Below are 27,958 nucleotides of genomic sequence, written 5' to 3' on the forward strand. Positions count from 1 at the left end.
ATGATGAGATTGTTATAACGAAGCTAAATGGCTTTAAATAGCCATTTGCAAGGCAGAGGTCACAGAGGGCGGCCATTTAAATCATAGTTGGAACATAGTTAGATTAACATCACTGACAACATTAAGAGGATCTGAGTGTCTTTATAGTTGACTGTGGAAATATTGGGCAAATTCTGGGCTACATTTTAGGGCAAGATGACAAACCAGCAGTTATTTACAAACTCTGTCTGTCACAGGTGATCATTGTAGGATAAGAGGAATTTTTGCTGTATGTAATATATCACGTCAACCCTCTCCCTTGCATGGCAACCCTCTTGGCAGGCAGATTTTTGTTCAGCTATCTTAGCATCCTAACTAATTTTAATCCAGAATAGATTAAAGTTATCAACTGATTGCTTTTTATTGCACCCTTAAAGCCTTATGATACTTTCTGAAAGCTTTACCTGAAAAAAAATCCTCAAATCAGTAACAATCTGTACAAACTGTACGCATAAAATGAACTTGGCTTGTATGGAGACGGTTGGAGGAGTTTTGAAACACAGGGAATCTTTTTGTCCTCAACACCAAGCAAGAATGAGCTCTGAAGAGCTCAAAGAAATATTGCCATTTTTATTTCTGCCTTATCAAATCTGTAAATTAAAAAGTAAATAACAGCCTTATAACAATACATGAGTAACATTAATGTTATTGAACCTTCAACCTTAACAAATATGATGTTAGGTATAAATGAAAACCCTCATAATGCTGTCTGCATGGTTTCAACTTTGTTTTTTTGTTTTAACGAAAATATTTTGTATGATACAAAATGAACCAACTATTAGAGCTCACTCTGGTTGCAATAAGAACTTCACCATCTCTTTTTACGATCCTGTTTTATTTATAGAAATCAATGTAGAATGCTGACCTTTTTGAGGTCTGCAGGACAGGGTGCATGACACAGCAGTGAGAATGGGAATAGCAAGGCCATGAAAAACAAATTGCAATAAACAGTCGACGATGACTGCAGGAGATTCAGACGCTCCATGAGGACTCTGTATTCTGGCGTCAACCTGGAGTTAGAGAAGTTTACCGTTCTGTTTCGTCAGCTCACCAACAACATGTCTTTATGAGAGCAGCGTTTAATTAAATTATGTTTTGGAACACTGAGTTCAGAGAAACACAACCTTGTTGTTTTTCCAGCAGCGATAGCCAATCTGTTATTGTGGTTCTGAAAGGAGGCCATGTCTGCACTGCCTCTTGTGACAAAGGAACTGAGATAAATTCTGAGCTTTCTGCTTCACTGCAGAGTAAAATAAGGCGCATCTCGAGTAAACATATTTATGCTCTTGTGCGTTATTGTGTGGACATGAAGAGTTAAACCTGAAGATGGAACAACTCGAGCAGAGAATGAGAAACAGGATTAAGAGCCGAAGAGAGAGGTTGAGTGACACACAGTCAAAATAAGGTAACACGTGACTCATGAGGGTTTTAGATGTGTGTATTTGGGTTGTGCAACATTAACAATGCATTAGCTTTTGGGTCATATTTCCAAAATGCAGTACAGCATGAAATCTGGTTGGCATGCCCTTAGCACCGCGCTCACCTTGCAGGAGAAAGACGCGACAGGGTAAGGGTTCACCGGAGGACAAGCAGCATTAAAGAGCAAAGGTGAAGGAGTAAGAAGATCAGTGGCGTTAAGGGTGTCTTTAAGTCTGCAAAAAAAAGTGCAAATCTTCTAGGTTACCAACGGCTAAGTATAGTTTTTATGGCACTTTTGCTGCTCCCATATTTCATATCAACTGACGTTTTTGGACTCCTTCCCCAAATGACAAAGCAAATTCCTGTCTAAATTACTAAGTGGACTAATAACATATTAGTGTCCCAGAAGCTGAATGACTGGCAGCATTGTGTGCATGCACCTTTCTTATTTTATGCAGCAGAGTTTCTTTCAAAACTGAAAAACAGGGCGATGTGAGCCAAAAGTTGGAGGGAAGACATTTGAGAAAGTATGTTCATGTCACTCATCACTGATCATCTGTCTGGACCCAAGTGTGCAAATGTGTTTGCATGTGTGTCTATGTGAGTATGTTGTTATGGCAGTTTTTTTCCCCAAATTGTCAGTTTTCTGTGTTTCAAGTATTAGCTTAAAAGCATGCTATTGCCTTGGTCTTTTGCTCTCCTTAATCAGTCGAACTGGCTGAGTTGTTGTTTTTGGTGATCTGTGACTCTCGAAAATAGAAAGTTGGCAGCAGAAGGAGGCTTGATTTTTACATCCTTCCCGCAATTATCTAGAACGGTAGCTAACTAATTTGCTCTCATGCTTTGGTTCAATCAGCCAGACAAAACACAAGTTGTGCTTGGATCTGTGTGGAGTACTGTTGAGTTTCTTTACGGGTGCAGGTTTGTAAGAATGTAGAAAAGGATGTTTACCCATTGACCACATGGCTCTAATAAATTGCTGCACATATTTTACAGAAACAAAACTTATTTTCTTTATCAGTTGAGAGCACCGGAAAAAATATAAAAAATAAAATATTGATGCCATAGCAAGCAAGCAGTCTTTCCTCTGTACATTTCTCACACTCATCTAATTTCTCAGTTTAGAGCTGATGTTTCTGTTGATTTGGGCTCCAGCTGAAAACAGCAGGTGCTCTGACCCTGTTAAAGCAATGTACATTTTACATCCAAAAGGGCTTTGAACTGACAAAAGCTTGCAATGCAACACATACTGTGTGCTGATATCAGTCTGAATAGATTTAAGATCTGCAGTGTCGATAACACTGTCATGCGTATGTCGGTCAGTCAAACCAGAGCTGTTGTATGTCATTGTTAAATTTGTTGCCTTCGTGCATCCTCTTAATTGTGGGATGGAAAGCTGAATTCTGTAATGCAGTGGCAAAGATAGTTTTTGACACAAAGCACAGTAAGGAACTGTTTGCTCTTATGCAGTTATATAGCATTATTTGTGTTAAGCTGGGACTCTTATCATGTGTGTTGTGTATCTACTTGGTGTTGTGGTGACTTGGAGAGACTGTAAGAAGTCACTACAAGGTTTCTAGTCTTACGCACTGACCTTGAAGATTGTGAAAGTGTGAGTTTGGGGCCAGTATCAGGGAAACTTGTCCCCCTGCCACGCGGCTCATGTACGACAGGATCTGTTTGCACTTCAGGCTGTCAAAACATCTTACGTATGAAACCAGGCAGCACAGATTAGACGAGCAAATGAAATGTATATTTGTGTCAGTCTGAGACCATTAGTGGCTGAATCTGACTGACCTCTAAACATGTGTGGCAAACAGATCATCATGATGTATTGATCTGTTGTGTATTATAATTACGAAGCAATCAGTGAATGCCACTTGTTGTATATACAGCATGTGAATGTTATCTGATCACCTTTTGTGAGTAAATGCCATAAGGCTGTAACCGTGTCATCTCAGTAGAAGAGTATTAACCTCTTGTTTGGCTATTTCTAAAATTTTCAACATTATTAACTTATTTTTGCGTTACCTTATTCTGATTGATCCCTATCCCAGTATTTGCTGGCATTGAATGTAATATTTAAGGTACCTGCAATACAATGTGGTGCATTTGGAAATGTGGTGCAGAAAGAACACATAATAGATTTTATGTAGGAGTTTAAAATTTATGATAATCAGAATTATATGTTGCTGGAAATGTTGTCACAGATTATGTCTTTTTGTTACAGGACCTAGTTTCTGTGTGCAGCACAGCAAGATTTTATTTGTCATACAGGTGATCTATAACTATATGCAGGTAGATACCATGATAGTGTCTTAGACTGAGAGAAAAATGAAATATCTGGTCAAGGTTTCTCATGTTATATGTCTTCATTTCTGAAAGGATTTAATGAAAACCAGTCATATAATCCTGGTAAAAATCTGTTTAGGATTACAGTGGCATGTTTACCTGTACAGTAAATTAAAATGTGAAGCTCCAGGTGTGATTTCGGTCCAACTCACTGAAAGAGTATGGAGTGTGCAGCCGTCATCCACAATTACCAGGTGTTTTGGATGAAGACATCAGGGGTGGACTGGAGGACTGTATATAACACACCTGATGTGGTGCTGTCCAGCCTCACGTGTGTTGCAAATATCGTGCACATTAATTAAGAAGTGACCTTTGACTAAATGACATGATGCTGCCACTTTAAGAGATCGATTAAGCCAACAGTGTTACTTATCCTATGTCTTGAAGAACTTTTGTCTGTGTGGAGTCACTCTCTGGGCTGGTGAGGGTCCTAATTAAGTTGTAGGGTGTAAAAACACCTGCAGGATTGGGAAGGCCTCACCTTTCTCTGATGAAAACAGCACCTTCCAATTAGCATCTCACCCTTCATCTGCTGGAAGACATGTCATTTCAAGTTTATTGGAAACTTCGACAAAGCATTTACCAAAATGCTCCCACTTGTCTTTGTTGTTGTCTTCTTTTTTGAAAACTGTTAGGACCGAGCCCACCTGCCAGGTAGCTACAGGGGCCCTTTATCGAGGTTTCCAACAGAGATGTCTCTTCAAATCCATCCAGTGGCTGTTTATGAAGTAGGGGGTTGGGGTCCCTACAGTTGCCACATTCTGAGACATTTCTGTTCAGTATAGACTGTCAGCCCTCGGGGCCCCTCGCCAGCTTGTGGCCCCATGTAGCTGCCTGGCTCGCCTGAGCGTCTAAGCTGAGCGTCTGTTGTGAAAGCGTATCAGAAAACATTTTTTGTATGAGGACTGCTAATCCAAACTACTTCAAGCTTGACACTGTACTTCAGAGGGAGCTCGTTAATGCAGCTGCCAAGCGTGATGTACATCATCTGATCGATTATTGAGAAAAGCGAAGAGCAGATACACATACACACAAAGATTCCTTCATTTATTAGTGTCACTTCTGTAAAGCAAACATGTTTTGTCTGCCTGATCACATGTCATCTAGTTAACAAAAATGGAAAAGTGTGAAGACAAGCAAAGGGGGTTGTATGATTATTGTTTAGGTTAGTGTAACCTTCATGCATTGGAGGAAAATACCAGTTACCATGTTCAAAACTGTATTCTGTGCCTTGTGCAAGCATAAATATAGACCTCATATTCATTTCTATTACATATATTAGGATGAAATATGATTACATTATGTAATTAGGAGAGAATTAACAATTAACACTTTTGATGCTCATTTAAACTTTTAGGTCATTTGACAAGGACATTAATAAACATTTACTGTTATTTTTCTTCTTTGCTACTTACAGACATTACACATTCTAAGACAAAATACTTTGATTATATATAGTTATATCTAAATATTTTGCAGCATTGGCTAAATTTTAATTCATAAAAGCAAAGTGTTTAATTATTCTAGTTAAATTACTCCTCATATTTTTGTTACTACTACGCTGCCACATTGTCGCTCCGCTTAGAGTTTTCCAACTGCCACCAAGAACACTGTGCCTATGAGCATCACTGTAATTATAGGAAGAGGGTGAAGAAAACATTTAACTTCAGTGGGTTAGTGGGACAAAGTAGACGACAATGAAACTGGGTCAGCATGTGTCTCTTCGTCCTCTTCTACAAACCGGGCCTCCCGCCCCCCTGCTCACATACATTGTTAAGGCTTTTAACATAAAACTGTTTTCATCAAACATTCAACAGCCACACGTTCATTTTAACATAAACACAATAACCTTAAAACATGCAAACTGTCCTCCAACCTACTGCTGGGATGTTTTTGACCTCGCTGCCCTCCCAGTGTTGAGACGGTTCAGCTGCTGTTACCATCTCCGACCTGCATGCACGTACACATGCGTTTGCACACACACATATGTATTTGTGAATGTACTCATGCGTGCTGACATGTCCAAGCGCACATATACACTGTAACCCCCTCTCCTGCATGCACATACTTCATTTCACATTCCACATTAGCGCTGTAATGTTACTGTTACAAAGCCCCTCACCCATCAAGAATCCTTCCAAACAACTGATGAATGGTCACGCCACCAGGTTGAAGCCTCCATGGGTGGCCCTATCTAATCAACGTGCTCCAACATGGGGCCCTTTGCTTCTCAAACCATAGAGTGGAAAATTTAATGGACACACCATACTGTCCTGGTATGGCCTTCTATATGTGTTTGTGTAAAGGTGCATTCCCCTGAAAGTAGTCCAACCCATACTGTATATTTGTGCTGATACTGGTGGTGATTTTGTCAACTAAAAGAAGTTTGATATTGATGTGTCGGCTGATATTCTTTATAGATATATATGTTAGAGTGATACTGAAAGGTGAAAATGATGGAGTCATTGTTTAGTGACTTTCTAGGGGTGTATTTTCGCTAACTAACAACAAACTAGTTAGCAGCTTATCACAAAGACATTTGACTGCTCCTCACCATCTGCTCCCCAGTGATGCTGCATGTGCTACAGACAGTATTGTAAACAAAAAAGTTGCTCTGCTAAGCAAACTATGTGGTGAGAACAACTGTAAATTACCCCAAGCATTTTTTTTGGTTTTCATATTGCCGCATATCAGACAACATATACACAAATACCAAAATAATATCTATGACAAGCTAATATCTAAGACTGATATATATGCATGTCCACATATATATGTCAGGTTACTTCCCAAAAAAAATCTTTAATGGGACAATCAAAGTTTAAATAATATGGAAAATTCATCATGAAACATGCAAGTTGGCTATAATGGTTTGCTCAAATTGTGCACATTGTGATTAGTGTTTTCCTCTGACCTGACCAGCTGTGATTAGCATGTGAAATTCTGGCTTCTGGTTAAGTTTTGACCATAAAAGTGAGCAGGTTTTCTGTTTTATTCTCCAAAATAAAAGTACATCATTGTTACTACAGGGCTTCTCTCCCTCAGTAATAAAATACCAGTCTTTAGTCCAAATACTGTTTATGAGACAAGAACATTGCAGAGAACAGGAAAGCTTTTAATGGCTTTTCTACTTTGCTCATGTTTGTGAAGTAAAACAAACAAAATCACACCAGTGCAGTAGCAAGGAAGTTAGATAATCAGCTGGTGGCTGGTACATCCTTTCTTAATCACGAGGAATTCGTGGAAATGGATGGAAAGATAAGCTTAATTTATTAGCCTGTCATTAATGCCTTCATGATATATAATTTATATGAAAATGACCCATCACCATACATCAGGCTCTTCTTAATGTTTATTCTGTTTAAAATCTTCTATAGAAATAATCAGTAAATATGAATTGAAAAAAATAAAATGTTTTGCTTCTCTCTGTATTCACATACAATATTTATCTTTCCGACATCTTAAATTATTAGATGTCATCCTTCACAGTATAATGTAAAAGATGTTCTCTACACTGAACTCATCATGCACTTCTAAAACTTCAAATTGATTTAATTTTATAGTAATTTCGGCATGCATACTTGCAAAAAATACCCAGCTTGTTTTTCTCAGATACTGAAAAGACCATGGTAACAGCTGATAGCCAACTTTTCCTTCCTGTGTAACCTAAATTTGATAAAAGCTGCACATGCTGCAACTGAAAATTTGAAAAGAAATCTGTAAACAACACACATAAACATAGTTTATACATAATCATATTACAAGTCAGCTTAACTTAAAGTATAGTGTGACCTTGAATGTGGTATAATATAGAGTCTTGAGTCTTAGCTACAGTCTCTAACAATCTTAAGTACATACTGCGTTCCCAGTCATGGCGCCAATAAGCTCATGAGAGCAACACGCATTTAACCCTACAACCCTCAACAACCCCCTAATCTATACACCCCAGCTCAGCCTGAGGTATGAGATATACTGTTCCTTCTAATGTGTGCGTGTGTCTGTGTGTGTGCCCTTGTGTGCATGTGTCGGTGTGTATGTGCTTATACAGTGACACAGAAAAGTGTGTGTTCTTACGCTTGTGCGTTGAGGCCACTGCTCTTTTGCTTTCATAGCAAGGCTTGGCTGCAGTCTTATGTTTCACTTTGCAGGGAGCACACACACAAACATGCTCGCATACATGCATGCACACACATCACATACGCAGACACACATCCATCATCACAGGGTAGTCAGTCATCCATTGCTGCTTCAACTTTGGCCCACTTCCACTGGTATGTCTGTATTCATGTATATATGAATGGCAGAGAGGGAGAGAAGCGAGACTAAGGGGGAGAGAGACAACCAGTTGGGGGGCCATTTGGATTTCCATAGCAGGCCATGCAGTGAGTTCACTGAGTTCGCATGTGTGAACCCAGTTTGCCTGCAGAAACGCAAGGTGGCCTGATCTCTTTCTTGTCCTGCTGCATGATGCAACACTGCATGCAGCTCTGGGCATGTTCTCTGTTGAGTTTCAGAGTGAAGAAAAGTTGAAAGCAGGAGCAGAAAATAAGGACATCTATACTGTTGAAGCATGCCCGTAGCACTTTTAAATTGATTCTTCGAAAACTGACTTCATACTGAGTGAGATTAACTTGCAGAGGAGTGTGTGGATGGACTCATTTCTCTGTGGAATAGAACAGATGGTTTCACACTCGGTTTGTCAGTGATTCACAGTTTTGTTGTATCATTCTGGTTTTTATTTCTTTCTCTCTCTTTTCTACTCTAGACTTCTTTCCTGCATGCTTCTTTATAGAAGTTCTGTTCCAACCAGTTTAGTTTAGTTAGTTTCTTCTTCTATCACAGTCATTATGGAAAGCCCAAAACAATGTCAATAATTGAAATAAGTATTCATGTAATAATTAAACGTCCAAGGTCATACTTCTTCTGAACCACTGAGCTGAATGCCACTTCTTTTTACTTTTCTCCTTTCTTGAGTTCTTTATAGTGGCATACCTGTCGAAGTGTTTGAACTGAGCTGAAATGGGAAAATCTTGACAGGACAGAGTTACTGAATCTGCTTTGTCTTTGCATGCAAAAAGAAAAAATATTACATCATTTTGCTAATAACTGAGCTGTCAGTGGGTTGTCACATCACCCCTTGAAGTCACCACTGATCTGGCATTTGGTAAATCAGTGCAGCAGTATTACATCTGAGTAATAGTTGAAGTCCCCATTCTGTAGTTTTCAGAAATACCACAGTAAAAGCACATATCAGTGTCCTATTGCAGTGACACTGCATCATATTAACTGTATTGCCAAGCCTTATATGTCTTTGCATAATTTAAAAGGAATGTTGGCACTCTGATGGATTTAAAGACTCAGACGCCTGCCAGAACTCCACTTGATTTAATTACTCAGTAGTAACCGTTACTTCAATCCTGGCAGACTGAATTTACAGGCTAATTTATGGTTAAACCACACACACACATGCACACACACACACCAACACAAGGTGCTCACATAAATTAACTTTCTACTGTCTGCCTCCTTTTCCTATCAGATGGGCCTTGGTTCAGAGAGCCAGCAGAGGAAAAGAAAGGCTCCAGCTCCTCCTCCCACTCCGACTTCCTTCACCCAGGGATCCGATGATGCTTCCACCTCTGCTGCTCCGTCTCCTGATAGCCAAGCTACTGAGATACCAACACCAGCTTTCCGCACCCAGGTGGTTCAGTCAACCTCAGTCTCTGCTGCTACTGTGGTGATAGAAACAGAAAAACCAGGCCCCATAGAAGTGGAGGCACAACCTCCACCTGAGTTCAGTGCCACCCCGACCCCCAGTTCTCCAACCCCAAGCAGCAGCACCACTGACAGCCTGGCTGTGCAGGATTCCAGCTCTGAGCTCAGCCACAGCCTGGACGACTCAGACGCTGACCTGGACCAGGCTGGTTCTGGCTCTCGCTGCAGCACCCTCAGCAGCAGCACCGCCAGCGGCTCTGTGCCGGTAAAGGCCACTACGAAAACCTCCAGCAGCAAGATGCAGAAATCAGCCACCATCATTACTGTCAAACTAAAGGAAGAGACGGCCTCAGACAGCAGCTCCAGGTCGGAGACTGAGTCAGCCCTAAACCTGAAGCTGGATGAAGTTGAGAACAACAGACACAGTGCAATGGGTAAATATCTATAAGATGGCATCAGAACACAATCGTGAACAGTCGACATTTAAGGAATTCTGTTTTTAAATACAAACACTTATACAATTTTGAAATGTATTTTAAAATTTCCTAAACTGATGGTTTCAGAAACATGCAATAATTGCAAAGTAATTGGCAAAGAAGAAGTCTGCCAACTGAGAGATATTTTGTAGCGTCATCATTATCAAGGCAGAACAAAGATAGAAACGGCAACACCAGCAGGCTTTTATCACCTTAAATGGTGGATTAGCAGCAGGTATAATAGAAAATAACAGCACAGAGTATTTATATATGATACTTGTGTGAAACTTTAGTGTCCCCCCCCCTTGTTTTCATGTATAATGATGTCATTCTTTGTGTTAGTATCTTCCATCAGTCATCTGTGAATCAACGTTTGATTCATGGAACAGGACTTTCCTGATTCCACTGGAATATCATCAAGGAAAATGAACTTGGCTGTTGATCACGCGATTCGTGACAGTGATGATAAACACAGTGTCTGTGTGTTGAAGAAGTGAGACAGTCAGAAGTTGCTTGTAGAGGTTTTTCTAACTGTTAGAAAGTGACTGAATGTCTGCCCTGGAGAGCTGAGCTGTCACACCGCAGCAACATCTGAAACTTAAAACTGTCAAGAGTGGCATGTATAACCTGCTGGAAGAAAGTGTGTGTGTGTGTGTGTGTGTGTGTGTATGTGTGTTTGTGTGCGTGTGCGTGTGCACCCACGTTACGGCTGAGCGACAGGAACTTGTGGAGCTGGTTTTCATCATATCTCATGAGACAATACAGACCTTGTCTCTCTCTCACGCTTATCAATCCTTAACGTTTCTCTATCTTCCTTCAGTTTTTCTTTTTACCTCCTTTCTCTTTTTCAGTCCCCTCATTTCTTTCTCTCTTTCTGTCTCATATGCATGCAGTCACTCACACAAACCTTCAAAGCTGGCAGATACAAAGGCAGACGGATCCATCACAGATTTAAACAGGATCTACTTGAACTTTAGTTGGCCTCATATTGATCTTTATATAACCCAGATCTTTCTCCGTAGCAAAGTGAGATTGCAGCAGAGGGGTGTCGTGTCTGACAAGGGCACAGATGAGAGAGCCGAAGACCTCAAAAGGGATGAGAAAGGTGAGAGTAGCAGAATGAAGTTGAGAGAACGGAGCATGGGAAGGTTTTGACAGAGGGATGACAGGGTAGCGAGGTAGAAACAGGGGGACTGGAGGGCTTTATGGAGAGAAGGGTGATGGACAGGCAGATGAAAGCAGGAGAAAGGATGAAGTATGAGGAGGTTCGTGCATTAGACAGGATAGAAGAGACAGCACGGAGGTCATTAATAAATTTATAGACCTAGCTACTCCTCGTTTTCTACATCCTGACACTCTGCTGACAAGGCACCACCTTCTCGCTTCTCCTTTGCTTTGACTTTCTCCCCATTTTCAGTCTTTCCTCTTCCCCTTAATAGTGTGTAGGAAAGTCTTCACTAAGTTAAAATATGTGTTTGTGCTAACGTAGTTATACTCTAAAAGCCACATTCCCTCCAACAGTTCTTTTTTTGTCCTACATACAACCTCAACATCAACTTTTAAACTTTTCACAGGCAGTAGCTGTAAACACTTCTTCAGCGAAGCCCGACAGCTGCACCGTATGAACAATGAATAGCTTATTTACATGTGAGACCTACATCCTGCATGTACAGTATGGGGTAGTTTCCTCATGCGGGTAAAGGCAGAGATAAAAATGTGTACCATAAATGAATTATTTCATCTTGTTTTTAGTAAGTCTTTAATTTATGTTGGCCCAAATTAATCATTTCTTTAGGCAAAACTTCTATGTATCAATCAGACATAGCTTTAAAGTAAATCTTTTTTTTTTACATCAGGATTAATACCATTGTTCTTTCTTCTTGTACTTTATATCAGGCATTTACTTTAGTTCTTCAAACTCCATCGTTCTGTTAAAATATCTGTGCGTTTGCTTTTTCAGTCTGGATGTGTTTGTGTACTATGTGTTTGGCATGTAGGATCTGGATTAGCTTGGTTGAAACCAGGACAAGGATTTTTCTTTGGATTTGTACAATAATTAAGAGCAAGCAGAATGTGTAAATACTCTATTCACTTCTGTTTCAGATTAAAACAGCAGAGAGGTCACAATAAATTGTAAACTAGTGTTCCTTTAAATCTCGTCGACACTGATTGGTATTTACAAAGTGACCTACTGTTCATGAGACTGCGTGAGGTTATTATCTAATGCAGGGCCTACAGTAAGGCGTCAATGCAGCGTGTGTGCTCTTCTCTGCCCTTATTTATGAAAAACAAATACGGCAGGAATGCTATGAGGGAGAAAAGACTTTAAACTGTTAAAGGATTAGCATCAGGGTAACCTTGAGCATATGTGGTTGTGTGCATGCACAAATGACAGTCAAGGTTATGACAGAGTAGTTTGTCATATCAACCCTGCATGCTGTTTCAGTTGCTTCCAATTGTCAGAATAAATAGATAAAGCAGCATATTGATGGTACCTGCTGACTAAAGCACAGCACGCTGATGAGCCACAAGCCTTTTAATGAAATTTTGGTGTCTGTATGGACGGCGCTGCTTTCCACTAATTGTGCTTTCGTCCAAATTATGCAGCATGTTATCCAGACTGATTTTGCCACATTTGTCATACTGCTCCTGTGTTTGCATCAACCTTCTAACACTTGACAGATTTGAAAATGTATGGATATATAATGTCCTCTGGTTACTAGAAATGTACAACATTTAGCAGATATTTGTAAGAAGTGGTTAGACAGAAGTACTAAAAGTCCCAGTGGTACAGTCTGCCACATTCTAATTTTTAAAAGTTTTTATAGAACACCAAATTTTGTAAACGGAGATGAATTGAAGCCTGCTGCTGTCACGTTTCATAAAACGTCCGCCAGAACTCTTCAAACCTTTGTTGCCAAGGCTGAGCCTCCACCAAATTGTTAAGATCGGTGTGTGAATATTTTGATGCTTTTCTTACCTTTTATTTCTGCATCTGTGTGGAATTTTACTGGTGCAAAGGTAGGAAGCACAAGACAGATGTGAGGTTCATTCAAACGAGGCCGTACAAAGAAGGTATTTTGATGGAAACTGAGCCGCAGAACCACAATCGCTGCCAATCTGAAGACTTTGTCAGCAAGAACAAATTAACTACTTGGCGCAAATGTGCAGTAATAATGCAACAATGCTTAAAACATTTATTTAATCGTCTCCAGCTAGTACAATGACAAATGTCTCGTGTGTTAATCAAAAAATAACATTGTGGTGAAGACACAAATGCTGATAAATGAGACACATATTTATGTATAAATTTATTCTTACAACATCTGGATCCTGCAGGTATGAAACGTTTCTCCTTCAGTTTATTAAATCCCTGCGGCCCTGAAGGCAGCGGGGCAGGTATGCTGATAAATCATCACTAGTTGAGCTGCCGTGCTGCACGTAGCTCTACACTGTTTGTCTTCATTATCTCGAATGCAGATTCTGCTACAAAACATCCTCACTCACCTTTACACTCATCAAACTGATCTGTTAAACTTGGAATTCTGTCTGTAATGCAGGAGACGCTGGGTCACCGGTGCTCATTAATCCTTCTGTCATAGCAGTCTGTGGTGTTTGTTGCACATTTGAAGCTATGACTGGCAAATTACAGCATAGAATGTGGTGGAATTAAAACTCAGATGAAGTTGCAGGGTGTATAACATGTTTTGTCGCATTCTTGGTTTCACAAGAATGACCGTCCGTGTCTGCATGCCGTTTTTCCTCCAGGAAACGCTGATCGACAAGTACCACCCAAACCTCGACGCTGTCCGGCCCGGGAGTCACCGCAGCTTGTCTTCCCCTCTACCCTCACTACTCCTCCTATTGAGTCCACAGAAAGCAACCCCATGGTGGAGGAGGAGGAAGCAGCTCCCCAGTGTAGGTTCCAGATGGACTGCCTCTCACTCTCCTTGATTCTTCTTTTTTCCTTTCTTTCCTAGAAGCCGCTCTCCTGGTTTTCCAGTTCTTAATTAATTTTTCCCAGTCTGTACCAAACCCTGTATGCATGTGTGTCTATATGAACTCTGTCCTCGCTTGCTTTCCGTCTCTCCATCAGCGACCTGGGCAGCTGAGTTAAGTGACACCGGCTCCATATGAGGTCAAGGTGCTTCGTATCTATAAATGTCAATCTCTAAGTACTGTTATTTCTTCTGAGTCCAAAAGGTCAGGGCTGGGGTCAACACCAATCAACTGGAGTGCCTTTTACGTTGCATTTAAACAATATATGGGAATACATCAGATGTATAACGAATGATGACCTTCGGTTTCTTTATGTGCTAGATGGCTGGATGCTGTTGTTTTTCTTTTCACTGTTTGTTCTAAATTTCTCTCTTTACTCTTTGGTTTTTCACCATACTCACCAAACACAATTATAATGTTCTGTCCTCCTCAGATCTCATTTGTTCTTGTCTCTGCTCCCTCCTCTGTAGTGTACTGCTGTGGGCCTGTGCGTCTGCGGTCCAAACACTCCTGAGGTCTCTCTCTCTCTGGCCTGAGCCTTCCTTCATCCCAACAATCCTTTTTCATCAGCTCCCTTTGCTTCTTCAAGGCCCTTCTTATCTCTGCTGGACTTTCCTTTGATAATCGCCATCCTCTTCTCATTCCTTTGAGAATTTGTTTCTGCTGTTTATTCTCCACTCTTGTATTTGGTTCTGCAGTCTTATTTACGTCATAATTTTAATAATTTCATCTATAACTGGCTTTGGTATCGAAAGCTTCTGCCGTTTGACTTTGTGGTTGAAGAAAAAGCAAGTCTTGCTCTCCAGTTTCACTCTTAAAGAACTGTTTCTTCTGTCTTTTTTTTTACAAGTGTATGTACATACTGTGCACGGTTTTGCATTTCAGATTTACCCACTGGTTGTCATTGATTATGCATGAGATCAGAGCTGAGTTAAAAGTGGACACACAGAATGTGGTCAGAGGACTATGAGGCAAGGCCATGCGATATCTATCAGCCAATATTTTGGTTATGTGATAGCTGTAGATTGATGGCTGGAAAGTGTATGTTTCTCCGTCTGTGCCTGGTGTTGTGGTTTGGTTTAGAAACCTGAATCCTCAATGCATGCTGACTTTGGCAATAGTATGGATAGGGCGATCTATCAATGACATGCTACTTTGAGGTGGTAATGGCTCGTGTATTTTCTAAAGACAACTATATGAAATACAAGACCCATTCTCAAAGAAAGCTTTTAACAGTCTGCTGTGAGAAGAGAATGACACTGCAGAGTGGTTTGTTGTAGTTATTATTATTTTGGATTCTTACAGATGCATCACTGCTTTTTAGCTTGTTTATCAAAGAATTGGTAGAAATCCAACATTAAAACATCACATTTGAAAAAAGCTCAGTGAGCTGAAAAACTGCAAGAACTCAAATCTTAAAAAAGAATGTCACAGAAACGACATGTTAGCAGTTGTGAACACTGTATTATGAGACATATGTTAGAAAAGCAACTTGCGTTTTTTGTGTGGTAACTGTGTTAAGTCAGCGGAGCCCTTGTTTTAAGCATATGACTTGTTCTGTACCCTATAAATGTATTGCTGTATCACTGAATCTAAACGGGTTAGGCGGAATTTTTGAGACCACAAGAGTTTATTTTAGGCTCTTATTACAGCAACATACAAGAAGGATCTGGTTACATTTTTATTGCACAGTAATCCAATTTTATGTCAAATGCAATTTTTAGAGCTCTTCAAGTCTATCATTGGTCTGGTGCAAATGCAGAGCACAGTAAGGGGATGTGTATCTGAAGCCTGAAGGGATGGATTAGTGGATCTTTTGAATATGTGATGAATTATGTTGTTTTTTCAATTAAATAATTAAAGACTGGACCAGAATCTCAGGAGTCTGATTTGGCATTGTGCATGGATTGCCGTGGTTAGAGTTTGACAAGTAGCATGTCCCAGTTTTGACAGCTTGGGAATGGAGACACCTTTTATTTGGCTTCAACAGAAGCATGTGCCCAAGGTCATGCTGAGTTGGAGGTTTGGGAACTTTGTGTGGGCGTTTACTTGTGTGCAAGCATATATGAGAGCATAAGATAGTGCGTGTGTGTGTGTGTGTATATGTCCACTTGTCTTTGCACGTGTGTGTGAATGTGTGCTGATTGTGGCTGTAGCTGGCATGACTAAGCTGTTGCTGGGAAGGAGCTGGGAGGACAGCCCTGTGAGTCATCACCACATATCCTGGAACTGACTGTTCTCTCCACACCATTAGGACCAGACCCAAAACTGACAGGCCCAGTACGCACACACACGCACGCACACACACACACAGGCATGCACACATACAAGATATATTGGAGCACAATGCATGTCCAAATGCATGCACACTCCCCCTGACACCTGGTATTACAAACCAGGTCACTCACTGTTAACTCATTTTAAAGATTCCCAAGTTGAATTCCCGCTGCTATGCATGCTGGCTGGGCTGCTGAAAACCTAACAAATGGTACATTGATTTTTATTTTCTTGGCCTGGAGTTCAGTGAGATCAGTGACAGACTAAATACGTTCAACCAAACCCACATGACTGACCAGAGCATGAGTGTACCAAAAAGATGAGAGGGTATGAAGCAATACTATCTTCCCCTGGAACCTAAAACAGTACGGTAAAAATCTAATTAAAAGGGTTTGTTTACAGTAAGTCCACCCACACATCATTAAAGATGTTTTATCAAGCCACAAGTGGTTGTGCTCCAGCCTTGTGTTTGGTATATTTGGCTTGTGTTTTCTGGTTTATGTGTGTGTGTGGTGTCAAAATGAATGTTGAAACTAACGTAAATACTTCCTCTGTTTCTTTTCTCTCTTCTTCCATCTCTTGATCTTCTCTCTGCAATCCTTTGCTTCTTTTTAAACTAATTTGTTTTCCTCAGCTTTACTTTTCTCAATCATGTGTTTGCAAGGTGTCAAAAGTCTGAGAAAAACAAAATGAGGCCTACAAGTTTCGTTGGTTTTTTTTGTTGTTTTTTTTTTTTGGAAAGAATGCATTGCATAAGTAAAATACCTGTGGCCTCTATGATGTCTGTTTGTGATGAATGCCCTTTCTACCACAATGCAAGCCCTTTTTTGAATGCTTTCCTTTCACTAAACGAAACCTAAAGCCACTGGAGACCCTTTGATTTGGATGTTTAGTTTGCTAACAGTTGCTAACGCTTTTAAATTGCAATAATACCCAATACTGACGCTCAGACTTTCTTCAATCCTCTCGCAGCTTGGCTCCATTCTGCACGGAGCTCTGCAGCAAGTGACCAGAAACCAGAAAACGAAATTGCTGAGGATGAAACTGTGTCGTTGGGCGGCAGCAGCAGTGGCAGCAGCCTGCCTGACCAGGGTTACGCAGCTTCTGAGGGAATGTTAGAGGGCGAGGACTCAGGGATGGTCAGCTCTCCATCTGACACCCAACCCACGTCCCCAGATGGGAGTTTGTCTCTGGACGGAAGTGGCCGAGGCAGAGGAGAGAAACTGCTGCGACCAGTGAGGGACAGTTCCAGCGACAGCGATGAGGGATGTGCCACCTGGGGATCAATTCACAGGTAGACAGGAAGTCATAGAATTCATAGGGTAGGGCAAGAGTGAAGGAGGAAAGTCAAACGTAGCAGACAAGCAACTGCTGTTATTTATATTCACTTAAGTGACCTAATTTATCACATTTGTCCATCAACATGATTCAAGTCAGTTTCAAGATGGTGAGACACACTAAGACATCTGTACTGGGCTCAGGAGAATAAAAATGACTCACAGTGTCTGCCTTAGTCATTCATCTATCTCATGTTATTCTTCCCAGTACTTATTCATCTTTTTGTAATTTCTTACCCATCTGCTGCTGCTAATCTTTCCACTTAGTGTTAATTCCATTTTAATAGATCCTGGTTTCCTGCCAGGCAAGATAATGCATGTGCCCTTCACCTGCTGTCCAGTCCAGTCTGACCATTAGTAGCCAACACCTGCATTAAAATTTGAGTTAGTTTCTTGCATTTGGCAAAGTTTTGTTTCCCACCTGTAGTTTCACATGGAGAGTGAACCTTCACCGTTTCAGCCAACTTTAGTCTGTCCACATTTTTTACTGTGCCAGCAGTAATAACTGAGAGCAGTTCCCACCATATTCCATTTGAGTTGTGGCCAAAGCTGGCACCCTCAACTTTTTGTGCTGGGCTTTCATAGTTAATGGTTCTAGGCTGTTAATCAAAGGCCTTTGTGGAAATGCATGCTGCTCCAGATCACTTTTCACCTTTCAAGTTGTTGTGAAATGTATATGGTAATGTGCCCAGAGCAGGGATCTCACTCAGAGAAACTTTATGAATCCAGCGTCTGGCCTGTTGCTGCTGGCTTCTCAGTATTCCAGGAAAGCACTATAACCCTGTTTTCTCCGAATCGTTGAGGAAAAGAGGACCAGTCCAAGTCTCTGTGAAGATAAATTCTATTTGGTTTGGCTTCCTTGTTGCAATTTGTTATGGCTAATATGCCACTAACTCATGAGAATGCTCTGCTGAACCCTCGAAGAGAGTGAAGGAAGTTTAAACTGTGGCAATAATATCTTTACAGCTGCATGTTTCAAAGCCAGCAGACTCCAATAAAAATACAATTCAGCTTTGAACAAGCACAGAATATTTAAAACTAGCACATTTTTTTTCTCACTATAACTACTGAACTGCATTTACCCTTTTTGATTTCTAATGGCAGATTGGTAAATGGAATGTGACATTATTAAATGAGCATTTCATAATATCTGTTTAGTGGTAGCTGGGTGACAATTAAAATCAAGCTGTACTATGTCGCTGCGCAGCAATCTCTTGTCTGCATTATTAATAATATAGCACTGTGCATGTGTCTTTTTTAATGTGTATGTGTGCAGATGTGTTTTTGACACATATTTTTATGTACCATTCTCAGGCACAGTGACATAAACTCGCAGACACAGTCAGTCAGATTAAAAAACTGCTTTGAAGAGGACCCAGAGATCACAGCCCAACTCCATCAGACTCTGGCAGATTTTGAAGCAGACCTTGCAGGTGAGCCGGCACACCAGAAGTCAATAGTGAAGCTAAACTGGATTTATATGTCTTGAATGAGGCAGGCTGGCAGTCTAACCACATATACCTCCAACATAGAAATTGATATATAGTTTATTAAAGGATCAAACCACTGTAACAGCACTGCAGAACTAGATGGCTGTGTCGTATCAAGTTGAAGTAATCCTGTAAATCTGCTCTTGATGTAAAATAGCTTTAAAGGTGGAGTATCTGATTCTAATCATATACAGCTTGTGTGTAATTCAGTGAATGGTCTGCTGGCTGTTTGTTCTGTTTGTGTGCTGAAGAAGAATCTGATGTTCCTGCACAGAAAAAGCTTTGTGTCAAGTGTTAACCCCTTAATCTGTTCCTCTTTTCCAGATCATGAGGTTTTAGTCTCAGCAAGAGAGACTCCTGATACCATGTCCACTGACAGTAATGAGGTGCCGGTGTCTGTCGTGGACATGGATGTGCCAGTCACAGCCATAGATGAAGTAATGGAGGTCTATGAGCACAATACAGTAAAACATGAGGTGAAAGCACTCACCAGGACTGAGTCAACTGGCAGCAAAGGTACGGCAGGTAGAAATGACAACCTACTGTACTTTCAGTAACAAGGCAACACTTGTTATATATGTTTCTTTAATATTAAATTGTCTTTTTCTCACCACATCTTGTCACAGGTTCAGAGTTTTATCAGAAATCAATTATGGAGCCACAGAACAAAAACAACAATGCATATACAGCTGCTGTCAGTACGAAAAAGCAAAAGGAAAAAATCAAAAAACAGCACAGTAAACCAGTGGAGAACAAATCTAGAGGTGATAGAAAGGAAGAAGAGATGGTAGAAACAAAAATTATAAAAGTGAGTGCTACTGATACCAAACGTGTGAAAGAAGACAAACAAACACTGGTGAAGTCCAGTGCTGAAATGCAGAAAAACAGCAAGAAGACAGAAAAGAGCCCTGAATCTGTAAAAAAGAACTTGCAAGCTTTTCAGCAGAAGAAACCAGATCCTTCAACGAGTCAGAGATCAGTGTCCACAGAAAAAGATGAAGAGAACCATAGAGTTTACCAAATTAAGTCCAGTTCTAGCACTTCACAGGGTAAAATCACGCACAACGTCACATCACGCTTTGGTATGAGAACATTCACTGTGGTTCCTCCCAAACCTGCTGTCACTCACACTGCTAACAAACAGTCAGATGTCCCATTTACCATTGGTGCCATTAAGATTGATGATCAAGGAAATATGGTGTCATCGGGTGTCTTCCGGAATAAAGTTGGAGGGTCATCAGAGTCAGAGATTAATCATGACAAAAGTTCTCCTCTTCTTGAGAAAGCCAAAGCTTTTTGGAGCTCAAATGAGAAGCAAGAAAGTCCTGTCATTCCCAGCAAAAGTCTGGTTGATAAGGCTAAGGAGAGCACAAACGGCGAGAAAAGTGCTTCCTTTGCATTCTTTGAAACCATGTTGAAGACCAGCAACACAGAGTACCTGAAAACAACACAAAGCACAATTTCAAAACCTGCAGAGAAAGTCCAACTCAAAGAAGTGGTGAAAGAAGAAACTAAAGAACTTGAGAAAGATGTCCAAGCTGTAAATGAGGAGAAGGTGGAGATCAAGATCTCAGTGTCCAAAAACATCCAGCAGCCAAGTAATAAACCCGTCCTTCTTCCTCCACAACTTGCAGACATGAGAAGAGACCTGTCCTTCCTCAAACCATCCAGGCGAACCTCTAGCCAATACGTGGCATCTGCCATCTCTAAATACACCCCAGTGGCCTCAGCTAAAGCCATCAGCACCCTTAAATCACATGACTACTCTGCTTCTTCACAAACGCAGACACCTGCCTTCCAGAGGTTGGGTCGGTCCATGCAAGTGAATCCACACCAATCGTCCATGTCATCGTTATCAGAAAATAAGGAGTACATCTCTACTTCCACATCCTCTCCTGGTCCTAAGAGGTCTATGAGCTTCCCAGAGCCTGTGTCAGATAGTCAGAGAGGTTTTGAAGAGGTTGACAGGGGAGAATTTAAATATTCTGTGGTGTCCACCAAAGAACGTTTGGATTTGCTGGAGACAAAAACAGCCAAGAATAATCACATTCACTCTAGTGGCCCCACCCAAATAAAAGTGACCGCCAATAATGATAGAGATTACATTAAACACATTCGACCGAGAAGCCCCAGCCCAGTGAAAATCAACGCTGTGCACTCATCTGCCAAACCACCCACAGCCCCCAAGACTATATCTCCAAACCAGACCAGTGTAAGTAAAACCTGGGCGATAGATATTGCATAATATTAGAGTCTTTGAAAATAAATACTATGCAGAATTTTTACAATATAATTGTTTTTATGAATTACAGGACTCGACAGTCATAATCAAGACAGTAACTCATCTAACCCAGAATGCAAAACCGCAACCTTCTGTCACAGTGACAGACAGCGGTGTGATCCCTCCCCCTCCGTCAGTGACGGTGTTTGGACCGATTGCAAAGTTCAAACCAGTGATCCATAAATCTGTTGAGAAAGAAACATCTCTGCACAGCAGCCTGATGGAGGCGATCCAGTCAGGTGGAGGCAGGGACAGACTCAAGAAGGTAAGATCAGGAGATGGATGGATGGATGGATGGATGGATGGATGGATGGATGGATGGATGGATGGATGGATGGATGGATGGATGGATATGCACTTCTACCAGTTATAGCAATACACTATGCTCTTAATTCCACAGAGACATCTGAGAGTGCTAAGTCATGTCGCTGGCTGGAAGACAAGGAAGTAATTTAGATTTTCTTCCCTTTATTGTATTATTAGGTATCCACTTCTGGCACCAAGAAAGAACCTTATATTGAAGAGGAGAATGAGAGATCTGCTCTTCTGGCTGCCATTAGAGCCCAGAGCACTGGCAGACTGAGGAAGGTAAAATATTCTCCTATTTCTGTGGTAACACTGCACTATGTCTGTCAGTATCCAGGGGGATAGTTGGGAGATGAGGACCTCGCCTTTAAAAGTCACAGTATGATTAAATATTTAAACAATTAGGATGCAATCCACTTGGCATCCCCTTTGAATGACTCCCTCGGTGTATTCACTTTTGTCCTCGAGTAAATGCTAATTCAGTTCTTTTTATACATCAACACTCTTCTTTTTTAGGTAGAAATGGCAGTGCTGGTTGGGCATTTGGTCCACCACTTCGATACAGACTGAAACGGCTCAATTTTAGGACGAATTTCACCCAAAAAACTACAGATATTTAGATCTCCAGAGTGTGATTGAATACCTTTTTGTCTCGGGCCTCCAGCAGGTCAAAAGTTTGTGTTGTCTACTGAGATATCTCAACTAGGTTGGATCAAAATTTGGTGAAATCTTTAATGGTCTGACTTTTCCTCAAGTTTCACAAACATATAGCACTAACATCAGCGTGTCAACAGCGTCATTGTCAGCATCTTGCTGTGTTGACTGTAGCATTCAGTAAAGCTTTTAGCGTTGCTTTATACAGTACAAACACATGTATATTACTATTGCATTAATATTTGAAAGAGATTTTGAATGCTAAACACTTTTTCTGTGTTGTTAGCTCATTAGCAACTCACACAGCCATACATATACATGAAGCAGGTTATGCAAGCATGGTTGTCTATTTTCATCTCTCTGTGTGGACTTGGAGCTGTGGTTTGTCTGTCATGTAAGGACCCATGTGGAATGAAAGAGGCAGAAAATGTGCTGCTGTAGCCGAAACATCTGCGGTTCTATTCTGGAGATTCCGCACCAGAAAAGAAATCTTTGGAATGCTCCATGACTACATAAGACTCCAAAATGTAGTGTGCCTTACAAAACTATATAACTATATACAATGGAGTTAGCAAAAGTAATTAAGATAAAGTGCTATAAATGTGAATGTGTTGATCAAAAAACAGAAAAGAAAAAAGTAAAATTGTTTCATTATCTGTAGTTAAGGGTTCCTTCTAGCTGGAAATGGCATCAATAAGTTAAAAAAAAGACAGTAAGACATTGTGTTAGACATGTTATAAATATATTTGAACTATTTCTCTGATGTTGTTTTTTAAATTTTTTGCTAAAAATGCCAGGTCCAAAATCATCCCTCAAATGAAATGTTTGAAAAAAATGCAACTTCTGTACCATTGCAAATGGTGCTGGTAATTTCTACCATGTTCCAGAGAATTCTAATGCAGTATAAATTTAGAACAGTTCTCTCATCAGCTACAAGTCAATTGCTGGCCGTGGCTAAAAACAAAAAGCTCAGCGAGCTTGTTTTTATGGTCCATCACTTAGAAAGTTTTGCATTGTGGCTGCTCACAAGACAGGGGGAAGGCTAGAAAGCCATATCCAAGTGTTTTCAAGTGCCAGTGACCGCAGAGGAAAGCATAATCAAAAAGTACAAGGAGTTCCACACTGAAAAAATGTCAAAGGGTGTGGTGGGAAGCCGAAAGTGACTCCTTTGCTGGCAAGAATGGTAGCAGAAGAGGCCAAGAAGAATCCCAGGATTCTAAGGCCTTGAAGAATCTGGAGCAATTGTGGTACCAGCATCTCAAGGCCATAAACACTGCAAGAGGCTCGTCTCCATGAATGCTGCCCAACGACAACACTCTCCCCACTCTCCATTACACACAGAAGCCCCCTTAGACTATGCCAAAGCTCACCTGGGCAAAGAAAAATACTGGCGCGCATCAATTCTGTGGTCTGATGAGATGAAAATGGAGCTGTTTTGACACAGACATGATTTCTGAAAGCATGGTGGTGGGAATGTCATGCTTCAGGGGTTTATTTCAGCCAATAAGCCAGGAAACCCTGTCAAAGTAAACGGCATTATTAGAAGAGAACATTATGAAGAAAACCTCAGGCAATCTGCAGAAAAGCTAGAACCTGCCAACCAGACAATGATTTGGAAAAAAAAAAACATTCAAAAGGGTCAAGAAATTGTTAAAAGAAAATTGTCTCAGCACTTTGGAGTCTGAATGCCATCGAGAATCTGTGGAGGGAACTTAGGCCAGAGTGATGGCAAAGAAGTCTTCAACCTCACAGACCTGGAGATTATTGGAAAAGAGGGGCAGAACAAAAAGAGACGCAACAAGCTTGGTAGTAATTAGAAGGACTGTTTGATCGATGTGGTGTCAAAGAAAGGCTTTGTCTGTATGAATAACAGTTTTGGCATTTTTGGTAAAAATTGTAAAACAAACAAAAGAGCAATAGTAAGAGGGTATCATTAACATTTTCAACACCAATGTCTTACCATTGCTTTTACTTGTTTAAGTCATTTCTAACTGTATGTATGTGTCAGAGCAACTGACCATATACATGTGAATGTCTAGAATTACAACTAACGTCCTCCTTTATGTCCTACAGACTAAATCTCTGGCTGCTCATGAGCTTGAGAAGTTGAGGAAAGTGGCTGCTGAGGAGGAGAAAAGTGCAGCCTCCTCCTCCTCCTTTTCCTATTCTTCTTCTGTCTTTACCCCACCACCTCCACCTCCGCCAGCACCCACGGCTGCACCTCCTCCTCCTCCTCCCCCTGTCCTGCCCCAGGCTAAACCGAGCTCTGTGGCACATCCAAATGCTGACGCCCTCAAGAACGCCGCCTTGGCCAGGGAGGTGATGCTGGAGGCGATTCGCTCTGGATCTGCTGCTGAGAGGCTAAAAAAGGTACAAATACAGAAAAAACGCACAATCCATTTGCACCACAGAGTGTAATCTCTACAATGTTTATCTACTTTGCGGTAATACTGCTGGATTCCACAGTAACTTCATGAAAATACAGTGATGATAATAAAGTAACAATTAAACATCACACACCTCCCATTGGGTCAGAATGATGTCAGTAGCTACTGGTTTTCTAAATATCTGTCTCTCCTGTTTGATCTACGTAACTAAGAACAACATTCATATTAATTAATGAAAAACAAAGTTAGGTAGAGAAAACTGAAAAGTAACAGCACAGCAAGTCATGAGTATTGATGCTCAAGACAGCATAATTCTGCACAAAGAGACTCACAAAGAGGGAGGAGAAAGAAGAAAGATAGACATGAAAGTAGGCAGAAAACAGACTGGGGCAAGAAAACAAGCAACAGAAAAACATTTGAACCGAACCACTGTCCTCTTTCTTCGCACATCTTTGGTCTGGTTTCATACATCTTGCTTTGCTGGAAGTCATCGTTGGCAGGACAACGATCTCCTACGGCCCAGCAGCCAGGAAACTGAAAATGAACTGCAGACTGTAACACATGCAGAGATTAATCTGACAGTTATGCTCTAATGTCGCATGAACATTTTCAGGAAGATGAAGTTCAACTTTTGGCCAACAGCTGTGTAAAATTAGAGTTGCCAGAAACGTGAAGCATTTTAAAATTATTATTTTTGCACCACTTAACCCAGACAGGAACAATAGCAACTTCAGGAAGGCAAAAAAACTGTGGACCACATCTAATTTAATTTAAAATGAACTAATGAAATCTTTTCACTCTTTTTTCCCTTTGTAAACATACTCCACATAACCCAGTATTTTCTCTGAAGCCTGCCACAGACTGTTGTTTCAGACTTTACCAGAGTGGAGGAATACAAACATGACATGCTGTATTTCTTTTAACCAGATTGCTGTGCCCAGAAACACAGTCCAAGTGAATGGCAGACTGGGAACCATCCATGCATCCTCCTCAACAATCCCTCAACAATAAGAGGGGGGAACCCCACAGCACCGCAACGAGGAGTAATTTGTCACATGTAATTTTTGTTTTTGTGTTTTGCCACTGTGCTTTTGCAACAGGAGTTTGGAAAACTGGTTTAGTGAATGCTGTTTGGACGTTATAGGAGTTTTGCACTCCAGAAATTACAAAACAAAAATTAAGAAGAAAGATTTCTTCATGCTGCCTAGAAAGTCTAGATCGCTAAAAGACGCTTCACATGTTTCACTACCAATCAGCTGCATTATCCACTAAAAGGTTTTGGAGAATATTTCTTTTTACTCTGTTAGTAGCCAAACTTCCGTAACATCTATCTGATGAAGGTGTTTCATAATATCAGTTCACTCAGCTTCTAAAAATAACTTGGTGGAGAATGTTTGCGTCCATCATTATCACAAATTGTTGTTCTTAAACATATATCTTGCTGTCTGACTTGAATTCAATAGTTTAAACTGCAACGGTGTACAAAATGTGTGCCAATGAGAGCAAATTTAAATGGTTTATGAGACTTTCAGATCATTTTTGTTGTGATCTTTTTTTATTATTATTATTATTTGCCTTTACCAATAATAAGTTATGGATGCCTTAAACTGTTGCTCAGTCAGTGTTATGTATATTATGTTTAATAAAAAAAATTCTATATAGGGTGCAATAAGTTGGATCTGCTGATATTTCCAGATTTGAGCTACTTAATATTTTATTTTCACAAATTAATGCTATTTAAAACATGCACACTTAAGAAAACAATGGATAGACCCATGTACGTTGCTGCAAGTGTATTATTTTATCCAGATCTGGTCCATATTGCCAACCTCCGCAGTTCTTGGCTCTGGGGAGGACTAAAATGGTGATGACTGGCTAGTGCCTGTTAGCTAATAATGCTCTTGTTGTACTTTTGAAGCCTAATTTATGCTGCTGTTTATAATTTAAGGAAATTGTCACGCCTGGTCAGAGCCCTGCAGAAATGTTCTAGTGCATTTCATTTGTTGTTTCTGCTCTACAGTGGCAAAATGGTTGACCATGCCCTTAATGTTGCATATATATCATATAGTATATAGCTAGGAGCTAAGAGGAACCTTTTATTTTCATTTCAACTTTTTGAAGCACTGTTATTGAAATATACCAATGGTGAATACCACCATGAGCAAAGAGATTAGTTTACTGATGAATAAGTCATTACCAGAATGTGATAGAAACCAGCAGATGTAGTAAAGCAGTAATATAGGTTGTATATGGCCTTGATTTAAGCATTATTGAAGTTATTTCTGCTTCTCTGTAGGTAAAGTGTCGTTTAGAGATGAGGTAAAGTGGACGCTGCCATTAAATGGTAAACAATAGTATAAGTAGGATGTTCATGCTGAATCATCTTTAGAATTAAGAAGAATTTAGATAATCCATATTCAGGTATCAATGTTTGCTGCTTTGTATTTTGAGATAAATTTGACTAAATGGAGTTGATTTAATAGTTTTCTAGAGATTTATTTCACTTAATGTTCACTTTTAACCCTCAAAAATACTTTAAAGTGTAATGTTATTCCTTGAAAATTGCATCCTTAAGAGCTTTTGTGTTTCTTTTTTATTTTATTCTAAAACTGGAAATGTTTCATTTACACACAAAAGCCTACAGCACAGTGTAGCATTGTATATTTTGTAAACTAAAGAAATCGTGGTGATAGAGTTGATTTATTCGACCGATAGTGTGAACCTTTTATAAGCTGTTGCTTTTTAAGTTTTACGTGCACATGGGGTTTTTTTTTTTGTTAAGGTTGCACAGGTATTTTGTTTACCTAATTTTTGATTCAATAAATAATTTTGTAATCAAGCAAACCCTAGCGTGCAGCTGATTTCTTCATGTCGTTCTGTGCAATTAAATAAGTCAAAAAGTGTAATATTGCCCTGCAAACAGTAGTTACACCGATGCTGGATGCAGCAGATGGTAGTATGAACTTTGCCCTGGAAAGCTCTGTGCCATTCCCAGCACTGTGGTCGCCTGAAGACTGTGGCCATCCTGTTGTCCTTATGAAATATATTGTAACCTCGCTGCCACACCACAGATGAGCTACTATTCCAGGCAGCAGCTCATGGCCTTGACTCATCACTATGTGGTCACTCAAAATTACTCTCAAAGAACTTGAACCTACCCTGCATTCCTGGACCCTGAAACATTCGTCAGTATGCCGCTCCACCTTCCCTCAGATGCAAATGAATG

At 40.4% G+C, this 27,958-nt stretch overlaps 1 protein-coding gene across 8 annotated transcripts in view; it reads left to right on the forward strand.

The window, feature by feature from the left end:
* Positions 1-27,576, forward strand: part of cobl (cordon-bleu WH2 repeat protein) — a 57,581-nt gene extending 30,005 nt beyond the window's left edge. For 6 of the 8 annotated variants that reach the window (XM_023277571.3, XM_055013650.1, XM_035951553.2 and 3 more), the window contains 10 exons: positions 9,350-9,959; positions 13,770-13,919; positions 17,250-17,571; positions 18,929-19,047; positions 19,429-19,620; positions 19,731-21,316; positions 21,417-21,650; positions 21,869-21,973; positions 24,419-24,715; positions 25,660-27,576. In XM_023277571.3, coding sequence (XP_023133339.2) covers positions 9,350-9,959; positions 13,770-13,919; positions 17,250-17,571; positions 18,929-19,047; positions 19,429-19,620; positions 19,731-21,316; positions 21,417-21,650; positions 21,869-21,973; positions 24,419-24,715; positions 25,660-25,743 — 3,699 coding nt within the window. In that variant the 3' untranslated portion in view covers positions 25,744-27,576. The remainder of the gene's footprint in view (positions 1-9,349; positions 9,960-13,769; positions 13,920-17,249; positions 17,572-18,928; positions 19,048-19,428; positions 19,621-19,730; positions 21,317-21,416; positions 21,651-21,868; positions 21,974-24,418; positions 24,716-25,659) is intronic. The other 2 variants (XM_055013653.1, XM_055013654.1) reach the window with 1 other exon arrangement.
* The last annotated feature ends 382 nt before the right edge of the window (positions 27,577-27,958 follow it).

This window comes from Amphiprion ocellaris, chromosome 9 (genome assembly GCF_022539595.1).
Source record: "Amphiprion ocellaris isolate individual 3 ecotype Okinawa chromosome 9, ASM2253959v1, whole genome shotgun sequence".
Lineage (NCBI taxonomy): Eukaryota > Metazoa > Chordata > Actinopteri > Pomacentridae > Amphiprion > Amphiprion ocellaris.